Source organism: Herpailurus yagouaroundi, unplaced genomic scaffold (assembly GCF_014898765.1).
Source record: "Herpailurus yagouaroundi ecotype Mexico unplaced genomic scaffold, PumYag 180, whole genome shotgun sequence".
Lineage (NCBI taxonomy): Eukaryota > Metazoa > Chordata > Mammalia > Carnivora > Felidae > Herpailurus > Herpailurus yagouaroundi.
The window spans coordinates 14,697,648-14,722,831 of NW_024412411.1; the positions used below are offsets into that span (position 1 = coordinate 14,697,648).

The 25,184-nt window shown below is 40.8% G+C and overlaps 1 protein-coding gene across 9 annotated transcripts in view; it reads right to left on the reverse strand.

Moving 5' to 3' along the window:
• Window positions 1–25,184, reverse strand: part of SYTL2 (synaptotagmin like 2) — a 144,007-nt gene that overhangs the window by 18,193 nt on the left and 100,630 nt on the right. For 6 of the 9 annotated variants that reach the window (XM_040489520.1, XM_040489522.1, XM_040489521.1 and 3 more), the window contains 5 exons: window positions 23,684–23,816; window positions 12,187–12,268; window positions 11,153–11,267; window positions 8,955–9,758; window positions 749–4,642 (listed from right to left, as the gene is read on the reverse strand). In XM_040489520.1, coding sequence (XP_040345454.1) covers window positions 749–4,642; window positions 8,955–9,758; window positions 11,153–11,267; window positions 12,187–12,268; window positions 23,684–23,816 — 5,028 coding nt within the window. The remainder of the gene's footprint in view (window positions 1–748; window positions 4,643–8,954; window positions 9,759–11,152; window positions 11,268–12,186; window positions 12,269–23,683; window positions 23,817–25,184) is intronic. The other 3 variants (XM_040489527.1, XM_040489526.1, XM_040489528.1) reach the window with 2 other exon arrangements.

Sequence of the window (25,184 nt, forward strand, 5' to 3'; positions counted from 1 at the left end):
AACAAAACACCACAGTACTATGTATCTGATGGAAAGAAAGTTCCAACCTTGCACTTTGTTCCTGGTATTTAGCCCCTACTGTGGTAAAACATTCATCCTAAAAGGGAAATGTCTGTCCATTTGTGGCACTGTCTTGCCACAAATCTTACTAGAGACTTCTGTGTGGATTGCCCATTAAGAATGAAATTCTAATTATGTCCAGGAGGAAAACTAGCTAGGATGTTTTAGAAGTACTTTCTAAACCCAAAAAGTTCTTTAAAAAATACTTCTAAAACCTAAAAATTTTATTGTGATTAATGAGAATAAAGTCAGATTCTGAAACACTGCCTGTGGGTAAAACTGTCTCTATGTAACTGATTTGATTAAAGAATAAAAAGAGGCTGGGTGGCTCAGTTGGTTAAGCATCTAACTTTGGCTCAGGTCATGATCTCATGATTTGTGAGTTCGAGCCCTACACTGGGCTCTGCACTGACAATGCTGAGCCAGCTTGGGATTCTCTCCCTCTCCTTCTCTCTCTCTTTGCACCCCCCTTCTCAAAATAAATAAATAAACTTGAAAAAAAAGAAGAATATAAGAGGAAATGTAGCTTTTCATTAAGAAAGGCTAGGTAGAGCTAAAGTGATATGAAGAATTTAGCACCACTTGGAATGTCAAATTAATCTCAATTGTAAAAACTGTATCATCTTTTACATCAGCATTCCACAAATCAATTCATTAACCAACAGGTTAAAAAAATCAGAATGCTCACTAGAGGTATTTCTCCAGCTTTCTGCATTGGAACCAATGTTTCCATCTGAAAAATCAGAGTCAGAGAAACCTTCTTTCTCTTCCTTTTTCTCTTCTCTCTTACATGGTGATGCCGGAATCAATTCAACTTTACTTGTTTTTGTAGGGTTTGCTTTGTCTGTCAGGATAGAAATGGGTTGCCTATTTGTGGACACACTCATTGCTTTAGGAGCCTTTTCAAAGCCAGGTTCCTGAAAAGTCCCTTCTTGAACCCCTGCAACCTGACTTTCACTGTCCCTGTCCTCTGGGGCTATTATAGTTTCAGTGACCCCTATTTTATGTTCTGCAAAGAGCTGTGGGGTTCCAAAGATCTCAACCCCACTGTCAGGACCACAAAGATCTACTGATAAATCAGTCATAGCTTGGTGTCTGCCCAACACTTCATCACACTGGTTGACTTGAGATTTGAGAACATTATTCTTAAGCTTCCTTTCAGAGGCCTCTGAGGCTGTCCAGTAAAAATGGGGCACTGTCTTCAAGAAACTGTCCTGCTCTGACTGTGGACACTCCTTCTCGGGAGTTTCTTCCTTCACTGACAACTGGAGCAGGTAAGAAGGAGTTTCCGATGCTTCTCTAAAAAGTTTCTCAAAACCCATATCAAAAGCACTCTCAGTTATTGATGGCACCTCAGACTTTTTTACTGTTTCTTTGATTTCCTCAGGATGGAATTCAGAAGCAGCTTGCCTGGGCACCTCAGTACTACCTGTTAGCTTTGATGGAGAAAGAGTCCCTGTATCACTTTCATTTTTTGAGGAGGGGCTTTCAACTGCTTCCTTCAGTAGTTTTTCTAAGCCAGCACTGAATTCTAGGAACTCTGATTTAGGTTGAATAACTGTTTCCTTCACAATTTCTGCCACTTCCTGGGATAACTTTTTGCCATACTGAGTAACAGTGCAATCAGATGAACAAAGGGTTTGTTCTGATGGAGATACTCGGGCAGCTAAGTAAGATCCAATTTTATGAGTTTTATCAGGAACTACGGTGAAGGGATAAAAATCCTTTCTGTCTGGAATTAAAATGTCCGTTATAGCCCATGGTGTAGAATTCTGGGGGCTACCTGCTGCCTCAACTCCTTCAGGAAATTCTGCTTTTACTTCTCCAGGCACTACTCCCCTCCCAACTGGATAGCTCAACCAAGCTTCTCTAAGTAGCTTTTGTAATGTAGCATTTACATACTTCAAGGCAGGGTTAGGTGGAAGAATGACTTTTTCCACAGTCTCTGAAATTTCCCTTTGTGAAGGTAATGCCTTATCCTGGGGAGCAAGATGAGCATCCCTGGAATAAGGCATCTTTTGGGGAGAGTTGGCCACATCCCCAAAAGAATCCTTTCTGTATAGATGAGAAGGTCGACCCAATGAGTGAGAACTTTCTGCAGCCATCTGACACAAATCCTCCATGTTTAGCTGGCACTCACCACTTTCAGCTTTCTGAAGGAGAGCTGCATTTCCCAAAGTTTCTTCCCCTTTTGGAAAAGGAGCTATTATCTCTTTTTGATAGTCTGATATGTTGTGACTCCATTCTATCCCTTTTTCATAAACTCTACTCTCTTCAGGCTCAGAGTTGATCCCAGTGGTAACAGGTTCTAACATGGTTGGTAAGGGAGAAGGTGAAGTCCCAGTTGCTTCCTTCAGGAGTTTGTCTAGACTAGCAGTCAAAGTGTTCGGTTTGACCTTTGGAGGAGCTACTGTTTTGTCTACATGCTCATTAATGATCTCCTCATGTCCTCTGTCTTCTCCCTCAGTATCAACAAAATCTGTGTCATGAGGCCATGTTTTATTTCCAGAAATCTCTCGTTCAGGCACTTGTTTTTCATGAACTTTTCCAACAGAAGTTTGCATGGCTGGTGATGAAGCTTCTGAAAGTAACTTCTGTAAGTTGTCATTAAAAGTGTCTTTGTAGTCTTTAGACAAAACACTTGTTTTTACTATTGATTCTTGTATCTCTTGGTCTGAGTAATCCTTTTCTTCCTTGAACACTGGTGTAACAAACCATTCCGTATTCTTTTTCGCATTTTCCTTTGATGACTCATTTCCTGGCAACTGATGAGCAGACTTTCTGGATGGTCTCAATGGAAATGTGGTTTCGTCTGGTAACACCTGGAGTGTGCACTTTGAATTTAATTTCTCAATTTCCTCTCTTGCTGGTAATTTTTTTTTACCTGGAAGTGTCCCTATTTCATGGATATTTTTTCCTGATGATTTAATGTCACTGAGTTCTTTGTGTTTCTGGCTATTAAAAGGCACCAAAGGTTTTTGGCTTACTATGGTAGTATTCTTCTCAACATTGTCTTGACTATTTGTATTGGCTCCTAAGTCCCAAAACTTTCTCAAATTCTCAAATTGAGAGTGATTATAGACCTGTTCCATATTGGGTTCATCCATTCTTTCTTTTAGGGACATAACTTTAAAGTTGGGATTTGATTCACCAATTAGGGATCTGTCTTTCTCCAAAGGGGTATATATTCTATTCGCAACATTTGAAGGATGTTGCCATGATGGTAAAGTAAGATCCCTTTTATAATGCCAGCTCTCAGCCTCTGGCAACATTTTTATAGGCTCATTTATCCTATTCTGAAAAGGAGACATTTCACCTGATTGGTCAACTGAAGGATAATTTTTGGATGGACCTGGTTTCTGAGGCCTGGTCTCTTTAGATTTATTCGAGGAATAAAAGCTGGAGAGATGGGCTATGTGGCCATTGTCATCTAGGACCACTTGTTTGCTAATGACTTGATTATATTCAGTCTGGCCTGTAGATAAATTGTCCATGGACTTCACAGGCTGATATGCTTTAGCAGAAGGTCGCCCTTGACTGCATGATGATGTGGGTTCTTTATGAGTTAATTTAGCAGCAGCTTTCTCACCTTCCCAAAAAGATATTCTGTCACTTACTCTTTTGTATTTCTCTCTTTGTACTTGGTTCTTGGGAGCCTCAACAGCATCCTGTAATTGGACTTCAGGCTTCTTCCAAGATTTGTCTTTGGCAATTCCATGTGGTGACTCAATATACTCTGGCTCTAAGGAAGCTTTCAGGATGTATGTATCTTCTTCTTTGCTCTTTTTCTCTGTCTTCATGTTGTCTTTCAAACTTGGTTCTTTGACAAGTGTTGAAGAGTCAAAATTCACTTCTGAGTTTCCTCTACTTTTTTCAAAACCATGAAGCTTAGGCTCTTCTTCACCTAAGGTGCCAATAGCTTTAATGTTGCATGGAACTTGGTCTTCTGCATCAGGTCCTGTGACAGCACTGTAGGAATAGTTACTGGTTGGGGGAAGTACCCGATTTCCTTCTCCTATGTTTTTCGATCCTTGGCTATAGTCCATAGTTTTACTCCCTTGATTTGGGTCATAGATTTCACATGATTGCAATATGCCTGGACCTTCCTTGCCTTGTTGGAACAAATTAATAGGTTTGGGTTTGATATTCACATTATTATTTTGGCAATTTCCAGAAGGTAGCATATTTCCCTTTTCCTGGAATGTCAAATCAGATTCCACAGGTGTCAGTTTAACTTTGGCAGATAATAGAGCCTTTGAACCACTTTCTTTTACACTGGTGTCATCTGTCACCAAGGTAGTAGCAACCCGTGATTCTGAGTCTATTTCTTCTTTGGGCTCTATTCCTTGGGGATGTTGGAGAGATGACTTATTGTCTTCTGAATGACAACTTCGATTAAACCAGTCTAGGACTTTAGATATGGAATCATCAGTTGTCTTCCTTATCTCAGTGGCAAATGGATCAGAGTGTGAGGACGTCATTGCTTTTAGGGACTTGAGAAGAGGGGGCTTACCTTGCTGATGGTCTCTAGAACTGTGACCTGGCACCTGAGATGGCTCAGGCTCAACACAAGACAGTCCATCTGCAACACAGAAATGCTTTTCTAAATAAGAAAAGAGAATGCTTAAAGAATTATTATTCAATCACTCACATTATCTTTTGAAGAGGCACTTTGTATTTACACTTTCCATACCACTAGCTGTTTATATTCACACTTTTCAGGGGCTATAATATAAACAATCTTAATTAAGATATTCTATTAGAGTTGCTCTATGACAGTAAAGGAAGGTAAATGTAGACCTCTGAAATATGGGATATAGACCCAATTGAGAAATTCCTCTGAAGTCTCTGATTTATACTGAAAATTCATATGGGGGCACCTGGCTGGCTTGGTCGGTGGAGCATGTGACTCTTGATCTTGTGGGGTTATGAGTTCAAGCCCCATGTCAGGGGTAGAGCTAAATTAAAATAAAGTAAAAATTCATGTGAATTTAGTATTCTGATCTATGTTACATTAAAATTTTTTTCAACATTTATTTTTGAGAGAGAGAGAGAGAGCACAACAAAGCACAAGAAGAAGAAGGGCAGAGAGAGAAGGAGACACAGAACTCGAGGCAGGCTCCAGGCTCCAAGCTGTCAGCCCAGAGCCCAATGCAGGGCTTGAACCCACTAACCATGAGATCATGACCTGAGTTGAAGTTGGACGTTTAACCAACTGAGCCACCCAGGTCCCCCTATGTTACATTTTAAATATTTTCTTCTACTCTCAAATCTATGTATAAAACTGACACTCTAAGAAGATACAACATGTTGATTTTGTGACTCCACCAATCCACTGGCATACTCATAAACATTAGAGGGGGCTTATACCCACATTTGAGGAACATAGACCAGAAGATTCAGGAATTGGGAAAACAACTTTCTGGAGCTTCCGCCAGAGTATAAGAATGTTACAATGAAGATATTTGCATTCCTGGGCCTTACTCCTGCTACATTAAAGCAGAATCTCTGAAGAGGGGCCCAGGAATCTTTACTAACAGTTATCCCACTGATTGTTCTACATACTGGAGTTTGAGGACCATGATCTCAAGAGGCTCCTCTGTTATCTTCCATTTCCCTGATATAGTTTGTGAGTTTAGTAGTTTCTATGAGCCAAATAAACTAAACTGAAGACTGATGGAGAATGTGATCTCAACTTGTTCCCTGATGTTGGCTGACCAATGGCTAGGAAGCTAGAGAAGGATATTTAAGTTTATGCTAAGCTATCAAGAAAGCAGAGAGAATCCTGTCTGAGCCTTAATTATTGGGCACACGGTACACTTAGATAAGGGAGCTCAGGCATTTCTCCCCTTTAGTTAAGACTTGGATGTTTCAGGAGCACCTGGGTAGCTCAGCTGGTTAAGCATCTGACTCCATCTCAGGTCAGCTCATGATCTCATGGTTTGTGGGATTGAGCCCGGTGCAGAGCCCTGCCTCTGGCTCTGCTCTGATAGCATAAAGCCTGCTTGGGATTCTCTCTCTCCCATTCTTTCTGTCCCTCCCCTGCTCATGCATGCACATGCTGGCTTGCTCTCTCTCTCAAAATAAATAAACATTAAAAAAAAAAAAGACTCCAGTGTTTCAGCATTTCTCCCTCTTCCTTACAAATGCTAAGCTATGCAATACATGTTCCTAAAAATTACATCAGCAGAATTTTTATGAAATCAGCTACATTTCAAATGCACTAGAGGACATCTCAATTAATAAAATTTTATCTTTGATTTTAATCATCAACTCTGGCTAAGCGTGAAAACAACAAAGTGTTACACAATAATTGGCACATGGTTGATATTGGTTTCGGTAACTACCCATTGTACTATTGAATATATGTCAATAATTGTGAAGTTCTTTTGAGAAATCTTTAAGAATTCTGTGTTAGTTTGTTTAACAGAAGACTATTTAATGATGGAGAAATGCTTATAATATGCTATAAGGAAAAAAAGAAATCTGGCAGTATAAACATAATTTAAAATTATAGTCATGCTTGAAAATTTTTGAAAGGCTCTACAATTAAATGTTAGCAATACTGTGGCTAATGCTGGCTGATGACATCACAGATAATATTTGTTTCATTCTGTGTGCACTTCTTTTCAAATGTTTTACAACAAAACTATATTACTTTTATTTTTTATTAAAATTTTTTTTTAATATTTATATATTTTTGAGAGAGAGAATGAGAGAGACAGAGCATGAGAGGCAGAGGGGCAGAGAGAAAGGGAGACACAGAATCCTATATAGGCTCCAGACTCTGAGATGTCAGTGCAGAGCCTGACATAGGGCTTAACCCCACGAACTGTGAGATTATGACCTGAGCCGAAGTCATATGCTTAACTGACACAGCCACCCAGGAGCCCCAAAAGTATATTAGTTTTAAAATAAGAACAGTTATTTTAAATATTTGATGCCAGGTAATGTTTAATTTCCTCTGAGGAGTTCTTTTGTATTTTCCAGGTAGTAATGAATGTGATATTGACTGTCCTGAAGCTCAGAGCTAAAGTTAAACACTTACAATTCACGTACTTTGCATTTATCATTTTTGGGAGCCTATTTTCTTTTTACGCTTCATTATTTACTTGTATATATTTTTTTGGTAAGCAAGGCATTAATAAGTAAGTAGAACTTTGTATATAAGCTATAAGGCCAGGAGGCCCATCAATCAAAACAGGTGTAACTGATGATGCCTTCCTCTCAAATTTCCTGGTCAGCTGGGATTTAAAAATCAGAAAACACAAATAGTTAATACATAATTGTAGTTTGTGGGAAAGCAGGTGCAGTTTGAAAAACAGGAAAGGTTTACCAATTTTTTTCTGTGGATTATAGTAAATGAAAATATTATTAAAGAATTTTTTCATCTTTTGAATAAATATTTAAGTAAACACCATAGAATTATTTGCCAGTGTCTATGAAACTTTAGTAATTTTCTTTAACATGAGGTGTTTTTATTGAAGAATCACCTGCTAATTTTTAATTAAAAAAATATTCCTTTGTGTTCAAATAACTAAAATGTCTGGGGTGCAGGGGGGTGATTGAAAGTGCTCTGCTCTTTAAGAAGAGGATTGATCTGAACAAGTATAAAACTGTAGGGCTGAGCAAAAGTGACTCAGAGTTAACTTAGTACTGACTAATAAGGAAGGAGGAGAGAGAGTGCATCAGACACGTGGCTGCTGCTATTGTAAATTTTCTGGACTACAAAGACATCATCATAGGGCTGGATGAAGAACTACTGAAGATGGGAAAGAGTATACAACATGATTTTTTCCATTGTTCCTGTTTTATAAAACATAAGAATTATGAAGTAATCACATGGGTCTGGGAAAACAGTGTCTCATCTCCTGAGAGGTGTAAGATTTTCAAGAGAGGGCTAGTTATCTAGATAGCAGGAAAAAGCAGTATTCCCTTCACCTCTCTGCTCCCAGCAGCTTAAGGACAAAGTTCCTTCTGCGCTTTTAACATCTAAGAACACATGGCTGGTGGCCCCAGGCAAGCCAAGGTCTGAGGCTTTTCATAGTAAGTACTAGAACTCTAAGTTCCCATCCTTCAGAGCTAACAAAGTGAAGGTTCTTCTGAGGTTAAAAATAAAGTCAGGGGCTCCTGGGTGGTTCAGTCAGTTAAGCGTCTGACTCAGGATTTCAACTCACGTCATGATCCCAGGGTCTTGGCATTGAGCCCCACATCAGGCTCTGCATTGAGTATGGAACCTGGTTAAGATTTTTCTCTCTTTCTGCTCCTTCCCTGTTCTCTCTCTTTCAAAAAAAAATATCAAAGTTTGATTAAAGGTAATTGATAAAATAACTGAATAATATATCCTGTACAAAGATATTAGCATATATTTAATTCTTACTCTATATACACACCTTGATTTAACTCAAAACATTATAATTTGTTTAGTTAAATTATTGGTAGCTAACAATTTTTAGTGAAAAGCATAATGGGCCAGAAAGTGTGTGTGTGTTTTTTTTTCATGTTTGTTTATTTTTGAGAGAGAGAGAGCAAGCAAGCATGAGGAGAGAGGGACAGAGACAGAGAGAGACAGAGGATCCGAAGAGGGACCCATGCTGACAGCAGAGAGCCCAATGTGGGGCTCGAACTCACCATGAGATCATGACCTGAGCTGAAGTCCAATGCTTAACTGAGTCACCCAGGTATGCCTGGTTTTAGTTTGAGTTATCCCTTTATTTACTGGTGATTATACTACCTCCAAACCCATTAGAAGGTAGTATAATCATTCCCCAGTGGCACCTGCCTGAATTGTAGCTGAAATGTCTAAGAGGCAAAATGGGGCTTCTACAGGGCTGGGCTTGGTCATTCCAAACCCATTGGGTTGGCTTTTATAGCCTGGTAGTAACAACTCTTACCAGCAGGGCTTTTGGACAATTCTGATTTAAGCCTTGACAATTCTGATGGTTTGGCTTTGTGTTCATTGATGGTAGGTGAATTCTCAATGGACTCTGGTCTTGTAGTTAAAACTTGTGAGGGAGAACGGTGCCCATTAATTGGAAAAGAACCAGAAGTCATTGGCTGACATGTTTCATTTTTTGATGCACTTGGGCTTGAGGCTGATTGATGTAAAGGCAAAGGCTTTCTGTACTGGGGAGGTTTAGGGTCATTCCAAAACTCATCTACGTCCACTTTATCTTCTGCTCCATTCTTCAATCTGTCAGATTCTAAAACACTAAATTCTCCTATGTCCCGGCCATGGCTTAGCCCAGGGCTCTGTGGGAGTTCATCCTTCACTGCAGAGAATCTCACATGTTTTAATGGCTCCAGGGAGTTTGAAGAGTCGTCATCTTCCAAGGAATGCTCCTTCTCAGAAATTCTCTCATGGATGGTTAGGCCAGGTGACACAATTTTGCTTTTGGGTTCAAAGTTCTGAAGAAAACGAACCGTTTCAGAGTCTGTGCTGCTAGAACTGGAGTTGCGCTTCAGGATCCCTCTCGGAGCCCCCCTTGCACCCAGGGAGTCTGTCCTTTGTCTAGGAAAAGGCTGGTTATCAGCTTGCTTTAACTCATGTGATTTGTGGAGCATTTTCCTGGCTTTGGGGATTGGAGCTTTGATCTGAGATCCATTCTCAGGGCCTGGAAATGTCTGCTTTGGTTTCTCTAAATTTTGGCTTGAAATATCTGGGATCGACAATTCTTCTTTTGACTCTGACAATTCACCTGAAAATTAAAACATGTTAGGTGATATACCAAATGGAGAATAACCCTAATTTAAAACACCTATCACGAATTTAATGTACATTTAGCAAACAGAGTAAAATAAAATATTAAAGATAACAAAGTATTCGTGTAAGTGCAGACCTAATTAGAAAGCATTATAAAATTCATTCATGAACTTCACTGAACTGTACATTTAAGATTACTGTGCTTTACATCCATACTTTGAGGTATTTTTATACTCAGTAAAAAAGTTTTTAGAAAAAAATTTTTAAAATTCCTTAAGGAGGCTAAGGAAAAACACAGAAGTCACTTAAAAAATTCACATATGTTGGGGCGCCTGGGTGGTTCAGTTAGTTGAGTGTCCGACTTCGGCTCAGGTCAGGATCTCGTGCTTTGTGAGTTCAGGCCCCACACTGGGCTCTGTGCTGACAAAGCCTGGAGCCTGCTTCGGATTCTGTGTCTCCCTCTCTGTCTCTACCCATCCCCTGCTCGCACCCTGTCTTTCACTCTCAAAAATAAATCAACGTTAAAAAAAAATTTTTTTTTAAATTCACGTATGGAAACTAGAAAAAGGAACTCAGTGTTTTAAAAAGAAAATCTCGATTTTTTTTAAAAAAGAAAATCTCTAAAACAAAAATTAGTTTTTTCCAAAAAGTTAAAAAAAAAAAATGGGTAGCATGTTCCAGTGCCTTTTTTTCTGTAAAATATTTTACGTAATATAATGTGTATCCAATGGAGGGGGGAAGTACACTAATATTAAAACAGGATAATTGATACTCCAACTCCACTATTTAATGTTAATTTTCTACCCCTTGTCCAATTTTTAATGCCTGAGGGCTCTTCTTATAGTTGCTTTTGAAGAGACTGAATTGTCTAGTATTTCTTCTTAATGGTATGGAAGAATGGTAAAATTCTGTAAAAGGCAGACTTAAATCAATTAAGTCACAAACCTGATCAAATGCCTCCTGAGGGACTAGGCTGATAATTACAGATTAGAGGATCATAACATTGTCAAGTGGCCTTTTTTCCTTAAGGCAAAAACTCTTTTCATTACACAAAGAATGTCCTCACATGGTACACAGCCAATATGTGCTGTTAAATGAATGAATGAACGCCTCTGGTCAAAAAATTCCCCAGTTCACTGAGGGGGTACCTAAGGCCTGGAGGTCAAACAACAAGTGTGAGCTCCAAGACTGGAATGCGTGAACTTCCAGTTTCTAAAATTTCTGCTTCCTTCCCTCAGGCAGGAAACCAATGGGCACAGTAGAATAAGAAAATCATCAGGACTTTTCACGTTCTCTTGAAAGTTCTTTTAGTTAAAGGAACTCTGAGAATTTCCCTTGGTCCACAGATAACAAAGATACAAATATCTAGTCCATAAAAATAATATTTACCTTCTTTTGAAGTCTGAAAGAAACCAGCCTTTCCATTTTTTGACGGCTCACTTTTGGTTTGTTGAGATAAGTGATCTTCTGGCAACTTGGAGCTATTAAATGGGTTCTTCCTTTGCTGGGGAAAAATATTGTTTATTAAACTCATTTTAAACGTCATAGCAGCAACTCAGTGTTAACAAAGGCTTATCAGTTCCAAAACTTGATAGTTTCATCCAGTAAACTCTGTCTGGCATGTTTGAAAAATTACTGTCCTGGTTAATGTGGGTGACAGAGAATTACCAAATATGCCAGACCAGAATTAAACTGTATAAAATATACTCAATCCCAGAGTCCTACAAAGTTAGACCAGAACCAGGCATTCAAATCTAAACCTCACATTTTACAAAGGTGAGAAAACTTGGGCCTAGTCTAGGTTGGGGTAAAGCTGAGACTGATCAGGGCAGATTCCCCCAATGCTCTTTCTACATAAAAGACTCTCACCGTGCTAGATTAAAGCTGAACTAAATACAATTGTAACTGACCTTTCCTATAAAGATTTAAAAGACACTTATCAAGGTATTTGGAGTGCTTCATAATCACTATTATGATCATCAATTCCAATGACAGAAAGGGGAACAGTAAATAGAATTTTTTTATTAATATAAGACTGAATATGCTTATTGTCTTGACCTTCATAAATTGGCAATACCCTCCCATAAGCAGAACTCTAACAGAGATTCAGGAAGCTATGAATAGGAACATGGACTGATATGGAACTAACAAGCTACTTTCCGTATGCTTAAAAGCAGCAATCCCCAACAGGGGATTTTTTTTATTCTCTAGGGAAAGAAATTGGGGTCTTCAGCAATGTAGAAACATGGTATTCACCAACTTTTTCACAACAAGAGTGACTTCTTACATAAAATAGTAAAAATTATCTATATTTGGCACAAAAAAGGACTACAAAATCCTCGTCATATCATGGTACTTTGATACAATGAGAAAAATGGCATTCCTGCCAAAAATGAGACTTTTGGAGTCTGAGCTCAATCTACCTTAGCCGGAGACACAGCTGACTTCCTTGTGTTTTCCTGGGACATATCAATCACGGTGGAAGCTGGATTTACCACGCTAGAACTGCAAAAGAAATAATAATTCAGAGAATAAACCCTCACCCTTTGAGGAAGCATAAATCATGCCTCTGAAGCTGAAAGCTATTAAGGCAGGACAGGAGAGGAAGTTTGTAAAACCAAACTGCCGGGAAGGGAGAGAGAGTTGGGGCCTAGAGATCATTAAGCAGCAAAGTGAAGGCAGAGGCAGAGCAGACACGAAAGACAGGCATGAGACAAGCAAAACCATCAGAAGCCTTGAGATTTTTATCATGGTACCAGGCACACAGGAGGTTCACAATGTAAATTTGTAGAGATGAACCCATCTCAAAGTCAGAAGCTAAGGTCAGGTGCAGATGACAGGGAGCAACTTATCTCAAGGCGAGGGGATGTCATTGCTGAAAATAAAGCCCCAAAGAGTTTCAGGGCTTGGTTTCACAGAATGGCAGTGGTCACTCTAACTCAGGCAGGAAGTAATTGAAGGAAAAACTCCGGTGAGACCAGTGACTTGACAGCCGATCTAAGAGAGCTGTGCAGGGAGGCCGGTACATTCAGGCAACTTGGTGAGGGCTCTCAACCTAACTCTCCTAACTCAGGCTGGGCAGTGAGTTCTTATTCATTTTTTTTTTTTCAACGTTTATTTATTTTTGGGACACAGAGAGACAGAGCATGAACGGGGGAGGGGCAGAGAGAGAGGGAGACACAGAATCGGAAACAGGCTCCAGGCTTTGAGCCATCAGCCCAGAGCCTGACGCGGGGCTCGAACTCCCGGACCGCGAGATCGTGACCTGGCTGAAGTCGGACGCTTAACCGACTGCGCCACCCAGGGGCCCCCCTTTTTTTTTTTTTTTTTTTTCAACGTTTATTTATTTTTGGGACAGAGAGACACAGAGCATGAACCAGGGAGGGGCAGAGAGAGTGAGTGAGTTCTTATTCAAATACGAAAAGGGTAAGGGCAAGCACAGCAGCCAAAAGATGGTGGCAGGTAGAAGCCTGGGGCTGGCTCAAAAGGAGTGAAGAAGATTCTTTACCCAAGGGACAGGACAGCCCCAGGGTGAGAGCACAGTGAGAGTAAATGGAGAAAAGGGAGTTTAGCAGGGTTCCCTCCTGAACAACCACTCCCATGGCTATTAAGGAAGAAAGGAAAAAGAGAGTCAGAGTGGCCCCGGACAGACGGGAAGAAAACCATCTGTTCAGACAGACTTCCTGCTCCAGTGGCCTTGCCTCAGGCATAAAAGGTGAAGTCACTACTGGCTGAAACCACTGTGCCCAGGTGGACTCCACCTGTCCTCTCAGTGACATCACAGACTCAAGAACTTGGAAAATACCTAGGAAGGCACCGGCTTTTCACCGTGTAGCAAAGGAACTGGATGTTGGGGAAAGAGAGCAATTTTCCCCAAAGCCACAGAGCCCTGCCCAAGAATATGGTTACTCAAAACATGGGCTACTTGTTCCCACAGCTTCATTTCCTTTCTTTCCTCTGCACTTCAATTGTTATTTTTTGCACAGACTTAGTCCCAGGAAAAGGATGAACTTTTGAGGAAGCCATTCTTCCTTTTGTTACTCTCTTCATTGTTCCAGAAAGGAATTGCGGCAGTTGAGGCAGATGTATATAAGATACGTCTTGATTACATGGATGTGACAAAGAGGGGAAAAGGATGGGGAAGGGAAGGGCAAGGAACAAGAATGGGAAATTATAATGGAGCTAGAATTAAGGCTCATAGAAAAACACATTGCAGGAGGCTATTCTTACAACAGTGGGCACAAATTTCAATCGAGGTATCTATCAGCCAATGTGAAAACAAGTACCTGGTCACTGAGAGAACTCACGGTGTCCATACAATAAAAATAGCCAATAGCTCAGGACTAGAAAGCACTATCTCTTGACTGTCATTTTAAGAAGCCCATGAATGACACAAGGAACCTTACAGCAGAGGCTAGGCTCAGTTTCTTAGAATGTTTTGTATCATCTCCTTATCAATAAAGCAGTCGTATAATCAGAGGACCTCAACCAAATGCTACTGGCTCCATGCATCACCCATTTTGTCCTGCCATCTTCTTCCCTCCTCTCCCACTCACCAAGACTGAAGGATAAGCAGTCTCAACTCTCTTCCCTCTCTGCTCCCCGGAAACCCAGTTCCTGTGCTTCATAGGCCCCAGTTCCGAGTGCCCATATTTCACATCATAAAACCAGACATGAAACTAGTCTCTCTCTTTCTAAACTCTATCAACCAATGTATGTCAGGTCCACTATGAAGTACCTCTTTGACCATCTTTATAAACCCCCTGCAATGCCTTGTACAACACCTGATACACAACTTGTGAAAAACTGAAAAATGAAGATCACTGAGCCAGTGCCAGGCAGCAGATAGGTATCCATGACTTTTTTTCTTAAAAAAAACCCATGTTATTTGCCAAACAACAACAAGGCACATTATTTAAGTTTAAAATAAATGCCTTTGGGGCGCCTGGGTGGCGCAGTTGGTTAAGCGTTCGACTTCAGCCAGGTCACGATCTCACGGTCCGTGAGTTCGAGCCCCGCATCAGGCTCTGGGCTGATGGCTCGGAGCCTGGAGCCTGTTTCCGATTCTGTGTCTCCCTCTCTCTCTGCCCCTCCCCCGTTCATGCTCTGTCTCTGTCTGTCCCATAAATAAATAAAAACGTTGAAAAAAATTTTTTTAAATAAATGCCTTTGTTTCTATTAGTTCAGAAAACAAAAGAGGAAGAAATAACACATTCAGAGCACGTGGTCAGACACTAAAGTACAGAGATACAGTATCACTGGGCCACTGTGTGTGTTGGGAGAGGGAAAATGACAAGGGGGTGGGACACGTGGTTAGGGACTGGGTTAGTCTGCTTAGAAAAAATGAAAACAACAGTCTTGTGCCTCAAAGTCTGTAAAAATACAGCTACTTCTCAGATTAAGCTCTGGCTTTACTTCTCTCAAGGAATACAGCAATGTTTTGAATACCTGCCTTTTATTTAGCAATCATCTTATCCTCAGCTGATTTTTGCAACAACCCTTTGAGGTATGTATGCTTCTCCTCATTTAACTCATGAGAAAAACTAAGGCTTGGGAGGTTAAATAACCTTGATGTCACAAAATTAATAAGTGAAGACCTGGGGATTTGAGCCAGGTGTGTCTGACCCTGACCCAACAGACAATCACACGAATAATGGCGAAGCTACACTGCCTCTGATTTCTCACGTTAATAAAGTGGTGGTTTATAGCAAGAAGACTGAAGTCCAGGTGATCCTTCTTTCCCAGTGACTGTCACATCTGTCACTTCCTTTCTATCTTTACAGTCACATCCTTTATTTCTGTCAACTTTATTAGCCTCACATCTGACCTCCTGATTCTAAAGTTCCATGAATCCATTCAGCATTCCGCCACTAAGCTGGGATGATCTCAGACACAATTTTGATCATGTCACTCTTTTGCTCATTCTCCTTCCCTGACTCCCCAAAGCCTGTTGGAATGAAGTCTGTTTGAACTTGTCAGGAAGGAACTGGAGATGCTCCACCATGTACCCAATATACTTTCCCACTCTTTCCTTCTATTGCCCCTTCATGCCAAAGAGTTCCATCTACTCATTATCCCCCAAACTCACTTGACTGTTGTCTCCACTTGGTCTATCCCCCCCGCCCTGCCCTCATGTGTTTGCTCCGCTCTCTGCCCAAATCCTTGCTGTCATCTCCAAGCCCAGTCCAAATCTCACCACCTTGTGATACTGCTCCTGTATCAGCCCAGCTGGAAGTGGGTCTCCTTGTCTCAAATCCTTATATCACATTTCAGTGGTACTTTGGATTCGAAATTTGCTCTCTGCCTGGCACTATTTGTTATCACATGATCAGATATTCACACACACGGATGCGTTATTTTTCCTAAAAGAATATAGACTCTTTATAGCCAGATACTGTGTCTTTGTTTCTTGGAATCCCTCCCCAAGGCAGTAGACTGTGTCCTGCATATAAAAGATACTCAATACATTCCACAGGACTAGATTTTTAAACTGTAGCAAGCCAAATTCCACACCCTGTGCTTGTAGTTCTTCCCTCAGGCACCCTTCAAAAACTACCTGCAATGCCAGAAGGAACACTTAGACAAAATGTGTTTACTTTGTTAAAAGAATTATTAAAGTATTAGATTATGATATTGACATTAGGGTTAAAAGTATCTGCATTTTAATACAAGTCTTGGAAGACTTAACTACAAAGAATAATAAGGTATCATACTGTTGCAGGGATGCTGGGGAAAGAGGTGCAGCTTTAAATCATACCACGTGGCCAGCTGGACACTCAACCTGTTTCTGTGTCTAGGCATAAAGTGCTCCCAAGCACATAAAGTGACTTTTAAGAGTTTCTGAACCTTAACTGGCCTTTCCCTCTAAAAAAGTTAGAAATAACAGCAGACATCTTACACTAGTTCTTTGCAGCTTAAATATTAACAGTGTCGAATCAGAAGCAAATTCGGCGAGTGATTTTTTTCACATGTTGTTGCTGTTGTTCACCTCTCTCCCCCTTTGGGTGGCAAGTTTCTTGGAAGCTAATGCTGGGTCACGTCCCAAGTGCCCAACACTGTGCCAGCACATGTTACACTCACTGAAGCTCAAACACATGGGTAAACAAATGAAGAAATGGCTCAGGGATAAAGTGAGGGAAGTAAATTAGAAAATATGCTACACCAAACCTTTCAAGTCAGCATTTTTTTTTTAAGTAAAACATTACTTGTCTGATGCCACCATACTTCATGCTACAGAATATTCTAACACGAATATTCTCAGCCAAGTGTAAGACACTCTGATGTCACAGTGAAACTATTTCTACCACAGGTGATTTGGGCAAATCCAAGATCCTATACGATTAAGAAAGATTGTTTTAAAGTGCTCAGTATAAGTGATTCTGGGGGGCAGGCCTCGAAGAAATGAAATGGTCACATTACTGCATATGCAATATATCCAAGGACAAAAGATCAAATGCATTGTCCTTAGAATGGCATCTCTACCTTGCTTTTGGGAGAAAGCTAGGTGCTTCACATTGAGCTTATTATTGGGGTAGGGGTTGAGGTAAGTGGCTAATTCTTCTGGGAGATTGAAACAGGGAGAGAAAGAGGGAGAAAGAGAGGGAGAGACTAAGATATTGAGACACAAACAAAAGCCTTCCAGGGAAAAGAACATTAGTAGAAACAATAACATTATTTCAGAATTAAAGACATGGTTTTAATTTCTTGGTCCCCATTCAACAGAGGATAAGACAGAGATCGGTGGCAAAAGTAACACTGAAGCATAGGAAGTGAAGCTTAAAGATTAACATTTTTGTTCATTATGATGACTCAAAAGTAATCAGTGCTTTAACTCTACCAAAACCAAAGTGAGGTGAGGACGTACAGCTTCTCTTGTAAGAAAACTCATTGTTTTCTCACCACTTCCTAGGGAAGTGCAGAAGCCACGGAAAGAAATACCACAGGGAAAGCTTCACCTTGTTCTCCCTGAACTCATTTTGGAGATATTCTCTAGGGATTTTTTTTGATTAACAGACATTACAAACCTCTGCAGCAGCCAAGCTCCCTCCTACCTCCATGCCTTCTGGTACTCTACTTTGAATGCCCCCTCTTATAGTTGTCCAAATGTGAGAATACCCCTCACATTCTTGTCCATCTTTTACAATCACCAGAGCTCATGGTGATAATGCTGAGCTGAGAGATGCTCAGTAATGCAAAGCAATGAAGTCTGTAGGCTATCGATCATGTTCTTCATTTGTAGCTTAACTTTTCCCTTTCTCCTCTTTTCTACTCTATTCCTGAGTTCCAAACTACTTCATTCAATCATTCATTCATTCACTCATTTGTTCATTCGTTAACCCCTCATTCACCATTATTCTTTACCTCATAATTCATTACCTTATCAACTGTTTTCATTCAAGTGGTCAGTCTCTCACTCTCCGTCTATTCTCCATTCATTCATTCCTTCCTTCCTTCATTCCACAAGACACTCTTTGGGCACTGTTGTATGTGTTAGGAATAGGGCAGTGAACCAAACAAAATATAGCAATAAACCAAAAGGCCTTTTCCTCATGCATTTGGAGGGCGGGGAAGGACAATACATACACCCAAAAATAAATATGTAACCAAATGTCAGGTAGTGGTAAGTGTGCAGAAAATAAGAGAAAAGTGCTGGCATTCATACATTCCCCAGATACTTATCACTACATGTTAGGTGCTTGGTACATGGTGGTGAATAATATCCATGTCCTCAACGCTGAGAAAGAAATGCAGTGACGCTCAGCCCTGGGAAAAATCTGGATTTTTAAAAGTTCCTTGGGCAGTTCTGACATACAACTCACAGTTGAGAATATCTCATCAAGTAACCCACGTATCTTTTATAGATTATTAGATATCCCTGTGTCATACAAACACCTGAAATTTCTTCTAATTTCATCTCTAAAACTGTCATACGTTTCCTCTTTTCTCCACTCCCTTGATTAGGTTCTTACCATCTCTCACCTAAACTTCTGTTACAGTGTTCTAATGGAATTGCCTAACCCCATCTTCCACAGTTATCAGAATGATCACTCTAAAAAGCAAACTTGATCAAAATGTCATTTGATGGCTCCTTGTGACTTAAAGGAAAAGTCCAGCCTTTTGGCCAACATGCAAGGCTCTTCACAATCTTGCTCTGGTGTCTTCCTGCAGCATAACTGCCCATCACTCACAGAGCACATCTACTAGACCATTTTCAGGTCTCCAACACGCCAGGCCCTCATGTCATTCTCTGTGCCTATATTGTCATTCTCCCCATGTCTACCTAACATAATCCTTCTCATCTTTCAAGAACTGACTTACATATAACTCTCTCTAGAAGCTTCCCTGACAATCCCTCACATTCACCCTGGACACGGGGCTACTCCTCTGTGCTCCCATAGCTTTTAATTACACTTATCATGTGACATCACAATTTATGGTTATACATGACAGCCCCTTTTGCAAACAATAAGTTCCCTAAGGACAGGGACCATATGTTGTTCATCTCTGAATTCCTAGCTACTATCTTGCATACAATAAATATGGAATAATTACTGACTGACTAAATAAATGACTGAATGAAGAATAAATTAGAAACCCTATAAAATGATTTATTCTACTGGGTGCTAGCAAGACATTGAATCAGTGTTTCCAATCAGCTACATATAGTGATATTTAAACATTTTATTTCTAATAAATATCCTGAAAGTAAACCGAGCCAATATATGGATTAACTGTTCCATCCTAACCATCATACCTGTTTCTCTTTCCTATTTTTGTACACATTTCACTGTCTTTCTTCTGGCCTTTCTGAACTCTTCTGCCTGTGGTTTAGGCTGGCCCATAGTACCCCCTGCTGATTTTGCTCCAGCAAAAGCAGTAACTGACCTCTGACGGAGGACATCTATTACCAGGGCTTGTTTGTATATAGTCAGAGTATACTACCACCTCTTTGATATGATGCCAGGGCACTGAGATGCCCACTGCCACTAACACAGTCCTCTCTGCACCTAACACTTTGCTTCCCTTGGTTGAAGGCTCTGATCCCCATCAGTCTGCATTCTGAAGGTAATTCTTTAATCTTTAGAAACCATTAGGAACTGGAAGTCTTCCCAGCAGAAAGTCTATACAGGGTGGGAGACAGACACGTGACAGACCTCTGAATCCTTTCATTGAAATGCCCTCATCTGCACTGCACACCACATGATAAGAGCTACTTGGGCTGTGTGTTGGGATGCCACAAACACGCTCAGGCTCTTATTTCAATAAAGTGACCATTCAGAAAAGGCAAGAAGCTGAAAATTTCCATCCGTGCAGGGTTATTAAAAAGTCAATATTCCTTAGAGTGGAATGCATGCTAGATTCCTTCAAAGGAGAAAGGAGAGGCCATCGGGCAACTGAGGGATGTGGGATGGGGAAGGATGTGAGAAGAGGAACCAGAAGGGGAAAAGAAATGAGAAGCTTGGAATGCACTTGAGAAACTAGCGTTTTCTTTAGTGTATTGGGCTGGTCCTGGGAGAGGCCACAGTGTTAATATAAGCTATCACAGAGACCAATCTTCAGACAGGCAGTCTTAAAGGAAGAGATTAGAGAGAGAAACTACAAGGCCAGTCCACTTGCAGCCTCCTTCAGACCAAAGCAGCACCAAAATGGGGACATCTAAGACTATCAGTGTTGCCCGGAGCACCCAACCTTGTTTCACAGAACATGTCATCCGAAGTAACAAAGGAAGGTCTTCTCACCCCAAAACAGGTCTACCTCTATAGTCAAGACATGTTATACCTCATTTATGGGCAGGGTCCTGACCCCCATGGGAAGAGCTTCTCACATCTTTATTTGTATACTCCCCACCTTGGTTCAGCCATGTCTTGTGGATTATTTGGGGATAGGGAGGACATGATGTGCTATCAAGGTGTGGTTCATGAACCAGTGCCAATCTGAGAACTGCGTGTCACTGGTTCACAATGAGGGGAGTACAGAAATTGTGTGTATACATTTAGACTCATTTATAGCAATTTGCTAAGACATCCCAGAACTGTATCGGGGCTTTATACTTTGTATGACTTTGCTGTTTTCTGTATTTCATTTTTGTTATATTTTTATATAAGATTCCAATCTGTGATGACTAAGAAATACAGATTATTTTTTAAAAAACCAAAACACTGGTCTTTGACCACAGTTTGTGCCAATACTGCACAGTTAAAATTCAGCAACCAGCATTGGAATTGTGAGCATTTGGAGTTTTCCCTTTGCCACTTTAAAGAAAACCTCACTCTCTATTCCTTCGTTCATCAAACCTCTCTCTACTTCCTTGTGTGACAGGTGCAAACAAAGATGAGTTCCGGAAGAATGCAGGTACCAGATGGCGCGTGAGTTCATGCCAGGCACCCACAGTGTTTCAATTCTTCCCAGTCAGGACCCCACAGAACTGTGCCCATACAAACAAGGAATCTTGCCACAGAACCTATTAGAAAAACTGCTTCAGAAACTGCAATATCTAGTCACTGTTGCCTCACAACACTCCCGGACACCTGACTCCTGGCTAAGAAAATATTGACAGGTACTGAGTCATGCTATTGAAGTTCAATTCCTCTAAAAGTACAGGCCCCAAAATACACTTAACACACCCAGTTCGCAAAGGTTAAAGTATAGGTGAGAAACACCGCAGGAACCCGATACTGAGTAAAGTACTAGCTTCTGACATGGGAAGGAAGAAGTAAACAACAGCTCCTTCCACAGTTCTGGATGATTACCACCCATGTCACGTCATGAGCAAAGCAGCATACATTTTTATTCTGACATTTTTATTCTTGCCTTCTGAACCATACCTCATCTATGTTATAATAACATAATTATAAAGCCACTGGAAATTGCCAATTTTCTTTCTTCCTGTGAAATGCTAAGTGGTTCCCACATCTCATTTCATTTAATCTCATAATATCCTCGTGAGGCAGCTCTGCTCTGATTTACAGATGAAACCAGAAAGACTCGTCTGAGGCCACACAAGGAATGCAGAAAATAATGAAGATATGACTTGGGGAAGCTATATTAATAGCCTCAAATTGAGGAACAGGGGAGAAACACCCACCAGCCTGCATGGGGGTCATGAAGAAAAGCCAGGTAATGAGGGCAGTGGCGCCTCTGTCCCCCAGGCCCTTTGAGATGAAATGCGTTCTTGGGAGAAGGACAGGAAATCTGACCCAGATAAAACTGTGCAGTCAGCTAAGCTGGTCTTCTGACACCCCCAAATCTCCGTTCCCCTTCTGTGGTACTTGAACCCTCCTCCCCTAGTTAGTCAGTGTTCTGGTGTCCCCATCACCCATCAGATTGGCTCTTAGGAGCTGCTCTCAGCTCCTTAATGATGATTCTAAATAACTGTATTCTCACTCCTGGAGTTTCTAATACTTAAGTTCTCATCTCTCCCTATGGAAGGAAATCCTTTATCTCATTAGGGGGATTGCTGGAAAACGGGAAGTCACCAAGGGGAAGTGGTAGGGGTCGATTCTCACTCAATGTATGTGAGAGTCCACACTTCCATTCACTAAATGCCCACTATGTGCTATTGACCATTTTAAGAATTCTACATTTACTAGCTAATTAAATTCTCAGTAATCCTGCTGGAAAATCATTATCATTCCATTTTTATAGTTGAGAAACCAAAGGCCCAAGAAGTTAAGTCACTTCTAACACAAGGTCACAAAATCAATTAGTGACCACTTATTGTTTAACTTCTAGCCAACATGGTTTCTACATACAGAACATTACAAATCATCCCAGAGGGGAAACAGTCCAGCCTACAACCCATGGAAGTGAGTCCTCTCCAACCAGGAGATGGATACTGGGTACCTTAATAGAATCAGTATTCCATTATTCACGTCATGTAACTTTACTCATATTTGGCTCTGAAATGCCTATTGATGCCTACATTATAGACCTTCTCCCTCATGTGTCAACTACATTAGAAATATCCCTGTTCCCTAGGTGCCTCAGACTTGGAAACTGACTCAGTGATTATCCTACCAGCAAATTTGTTGACTTCAGCCCTGTTGTAGACTCTGAATTGAATTGTCTTCACTGAGGAGGTACAGATACAATGCAACTGCCTTCCCACCAAAGGGTAATAACTATACCTCCAAGGGATGAACACCAATGGGAAGATCTTAAATACCTAAAAGCAAATCATCAAAAGGTTTCTGGCAATGTAGCTCCACAGTCAGGTACTTCTTAAGAAGGATGCACAAATGTACATTTTTGACTGGCCAGATGGTAACAGGTATGGAAAACACCAAAAAAAAAAAAAAAAAAATCAAGACTGAAATATTGAGGACAATCTGCATCCTAAAGAGGCATTTACTGAGCACCTCCTATATACCAGGTATTCTACCTACGTTATCACTAACTCTCACTATAGTCTTTCCTGGTATATATATATTATCTTTCCTATCTAGAGTTAAGAAAAGAGACTCAGAGAGGTTAAATGACTTGTCCATCATCAAATGGCTGATAAGTGGCATATTTAGGATTTGAATTCATGTCTGGTTTCCCAGAAACTTGAGCTTCTTCCATTGAACCAGGTTGTACAATTTGATCATAATTCACCTCTTCTCTGAAACGACTATATTTATTTTGAAGTACCTCTTCATTCTACTCTAAAGTGAAATCATTAACACAAATAAAAATAAGCTATTGTTGGTGCTAGAAGAAATCACCCACTTAACATTTTAATTTTATTTAACATTCAGGTTTGTTAGAAATTCTCCAAGTTGGAAGAGTACTGCTCAGGCTTTGTCCACATCAGGGCCCTAAATTCTCTCATACATACTCCCATCACAGTGCCTGTGAGAAGAGTCTGGTGTTTACACTCATAGCACACCAAGCCATGAATCCCACATCCAGCGGCTCTCCCTGTGAGCTCTACCTTACCTTGGGCTTGCTGGTGCTACATCCTCTGGCTCTTCTAGAGCACCAGTTAGCTCTGGGGGAAGGATAGCATCTTTGTTGACGTTATTCACCCAGCTTTCCTTTGCCTCATTTGCTCTGTCCTTACTCTGCTCAGCTGAAAGAGGAAACAATAAAGACAGAAAGGTTATCCCTCACCTCCATGACCTACAACTCTTATAGTAGCTCTTATCACTGAAGCTCAAACTTGAACCTCAGGCCTTTCCAGAGTGCCAAGGCAATCACTAATGAGTCTGAGTATCCAGGGTCAGAATTACATCTGCAAGTCAAGTCAATAGATTCTCATATTGTTAGCGTCCCTCAAGCAGAATCTCCTGAGAGCATGATTGTACATTTAAATGTGCAGGTAAATCCAGAGACCACTACAGCAAAATGCTGACCACCTCTAAGTAGATCTGACCTCAACTGGGGACAGGACTAAATATGTATGCCAGGGGAATTCTCTGGTCAGTGAGTCCTCATTGGAACAGAGACACCATCATTACCAAGCATTTACCAAACATCAACAGTGCCTGACTTGAGGTTGGGCTCTGGGACCCAAAGGGAAATAAACACTTATCATCTGGAATGTTCCTCTCCACTGCCTCTTCCTTCCCCCAGTCTCTACACATCCAAATTCTACATACTCCTCAATACCCAGCTCAGATGCCAAGGCCCCCCAAAAAACTCTGTGTTCCCTATTCAGGAAATAACTTCTTTTTGCCTCTGAACATCAGATCTCTTCACCAGCACCTCTCATAGCATCAACCAAGTACTAAATGCCAGACACAGTGCTGAGTTTTTTGCATGCATTTCCCTGTGAGGAAGGAGTTTTTTTCCAAGTTCACAGGTTTGGAAATTGAGGATCAAAAAGTTCAGGAGACTTGCCTAAGACCACAGAGCCAATAAATGCCAGGAATGCTTATACATCAACGTTAAGAAGATGAAGCAGGGGCGCCTGGGTGGCTCAGTCGGTTAAGCGTCCGACTTCAGCTCAGGTCACGATTTCGCGGTCCGTGAGTTCGAGCCCCGCGTCGGGCTCTGGGCTGATGGCTCAGAGCCTGGAGCCTGCTTCTGATTCTGTGTCTCCCTCTCTCTCTGCCCCTCCCCCATTCATGCTCTGTCTCAAAAATAAATAAACGTTTAAAAAAAAAAAAAAAGAAGATGAATCAATATAAGGGCTCCCAATTACCAAATAGTCACATTCCAGGGTGGTATTCCCTACAGAGTCTCTCTACACATAAGTGTAATTTCTTCAATTGCAAAACAGAATCCACAATAGTAACTTGTACCTATCAAGAGTTCTGAAGGCTGGGATGGTTTTGAAAATCAAGAGGGATGCGAGCGACACATGGCATATACTCAACAATAAGCCTTTATTTGCAAGGAGTATGACTCTGAGTCATAAAGAATGAAATCCCAGTTCGCCATTTGCCAATGATACAACCTTGGACAAGTAATTTCACTTCTCTGAACTTTACATGTC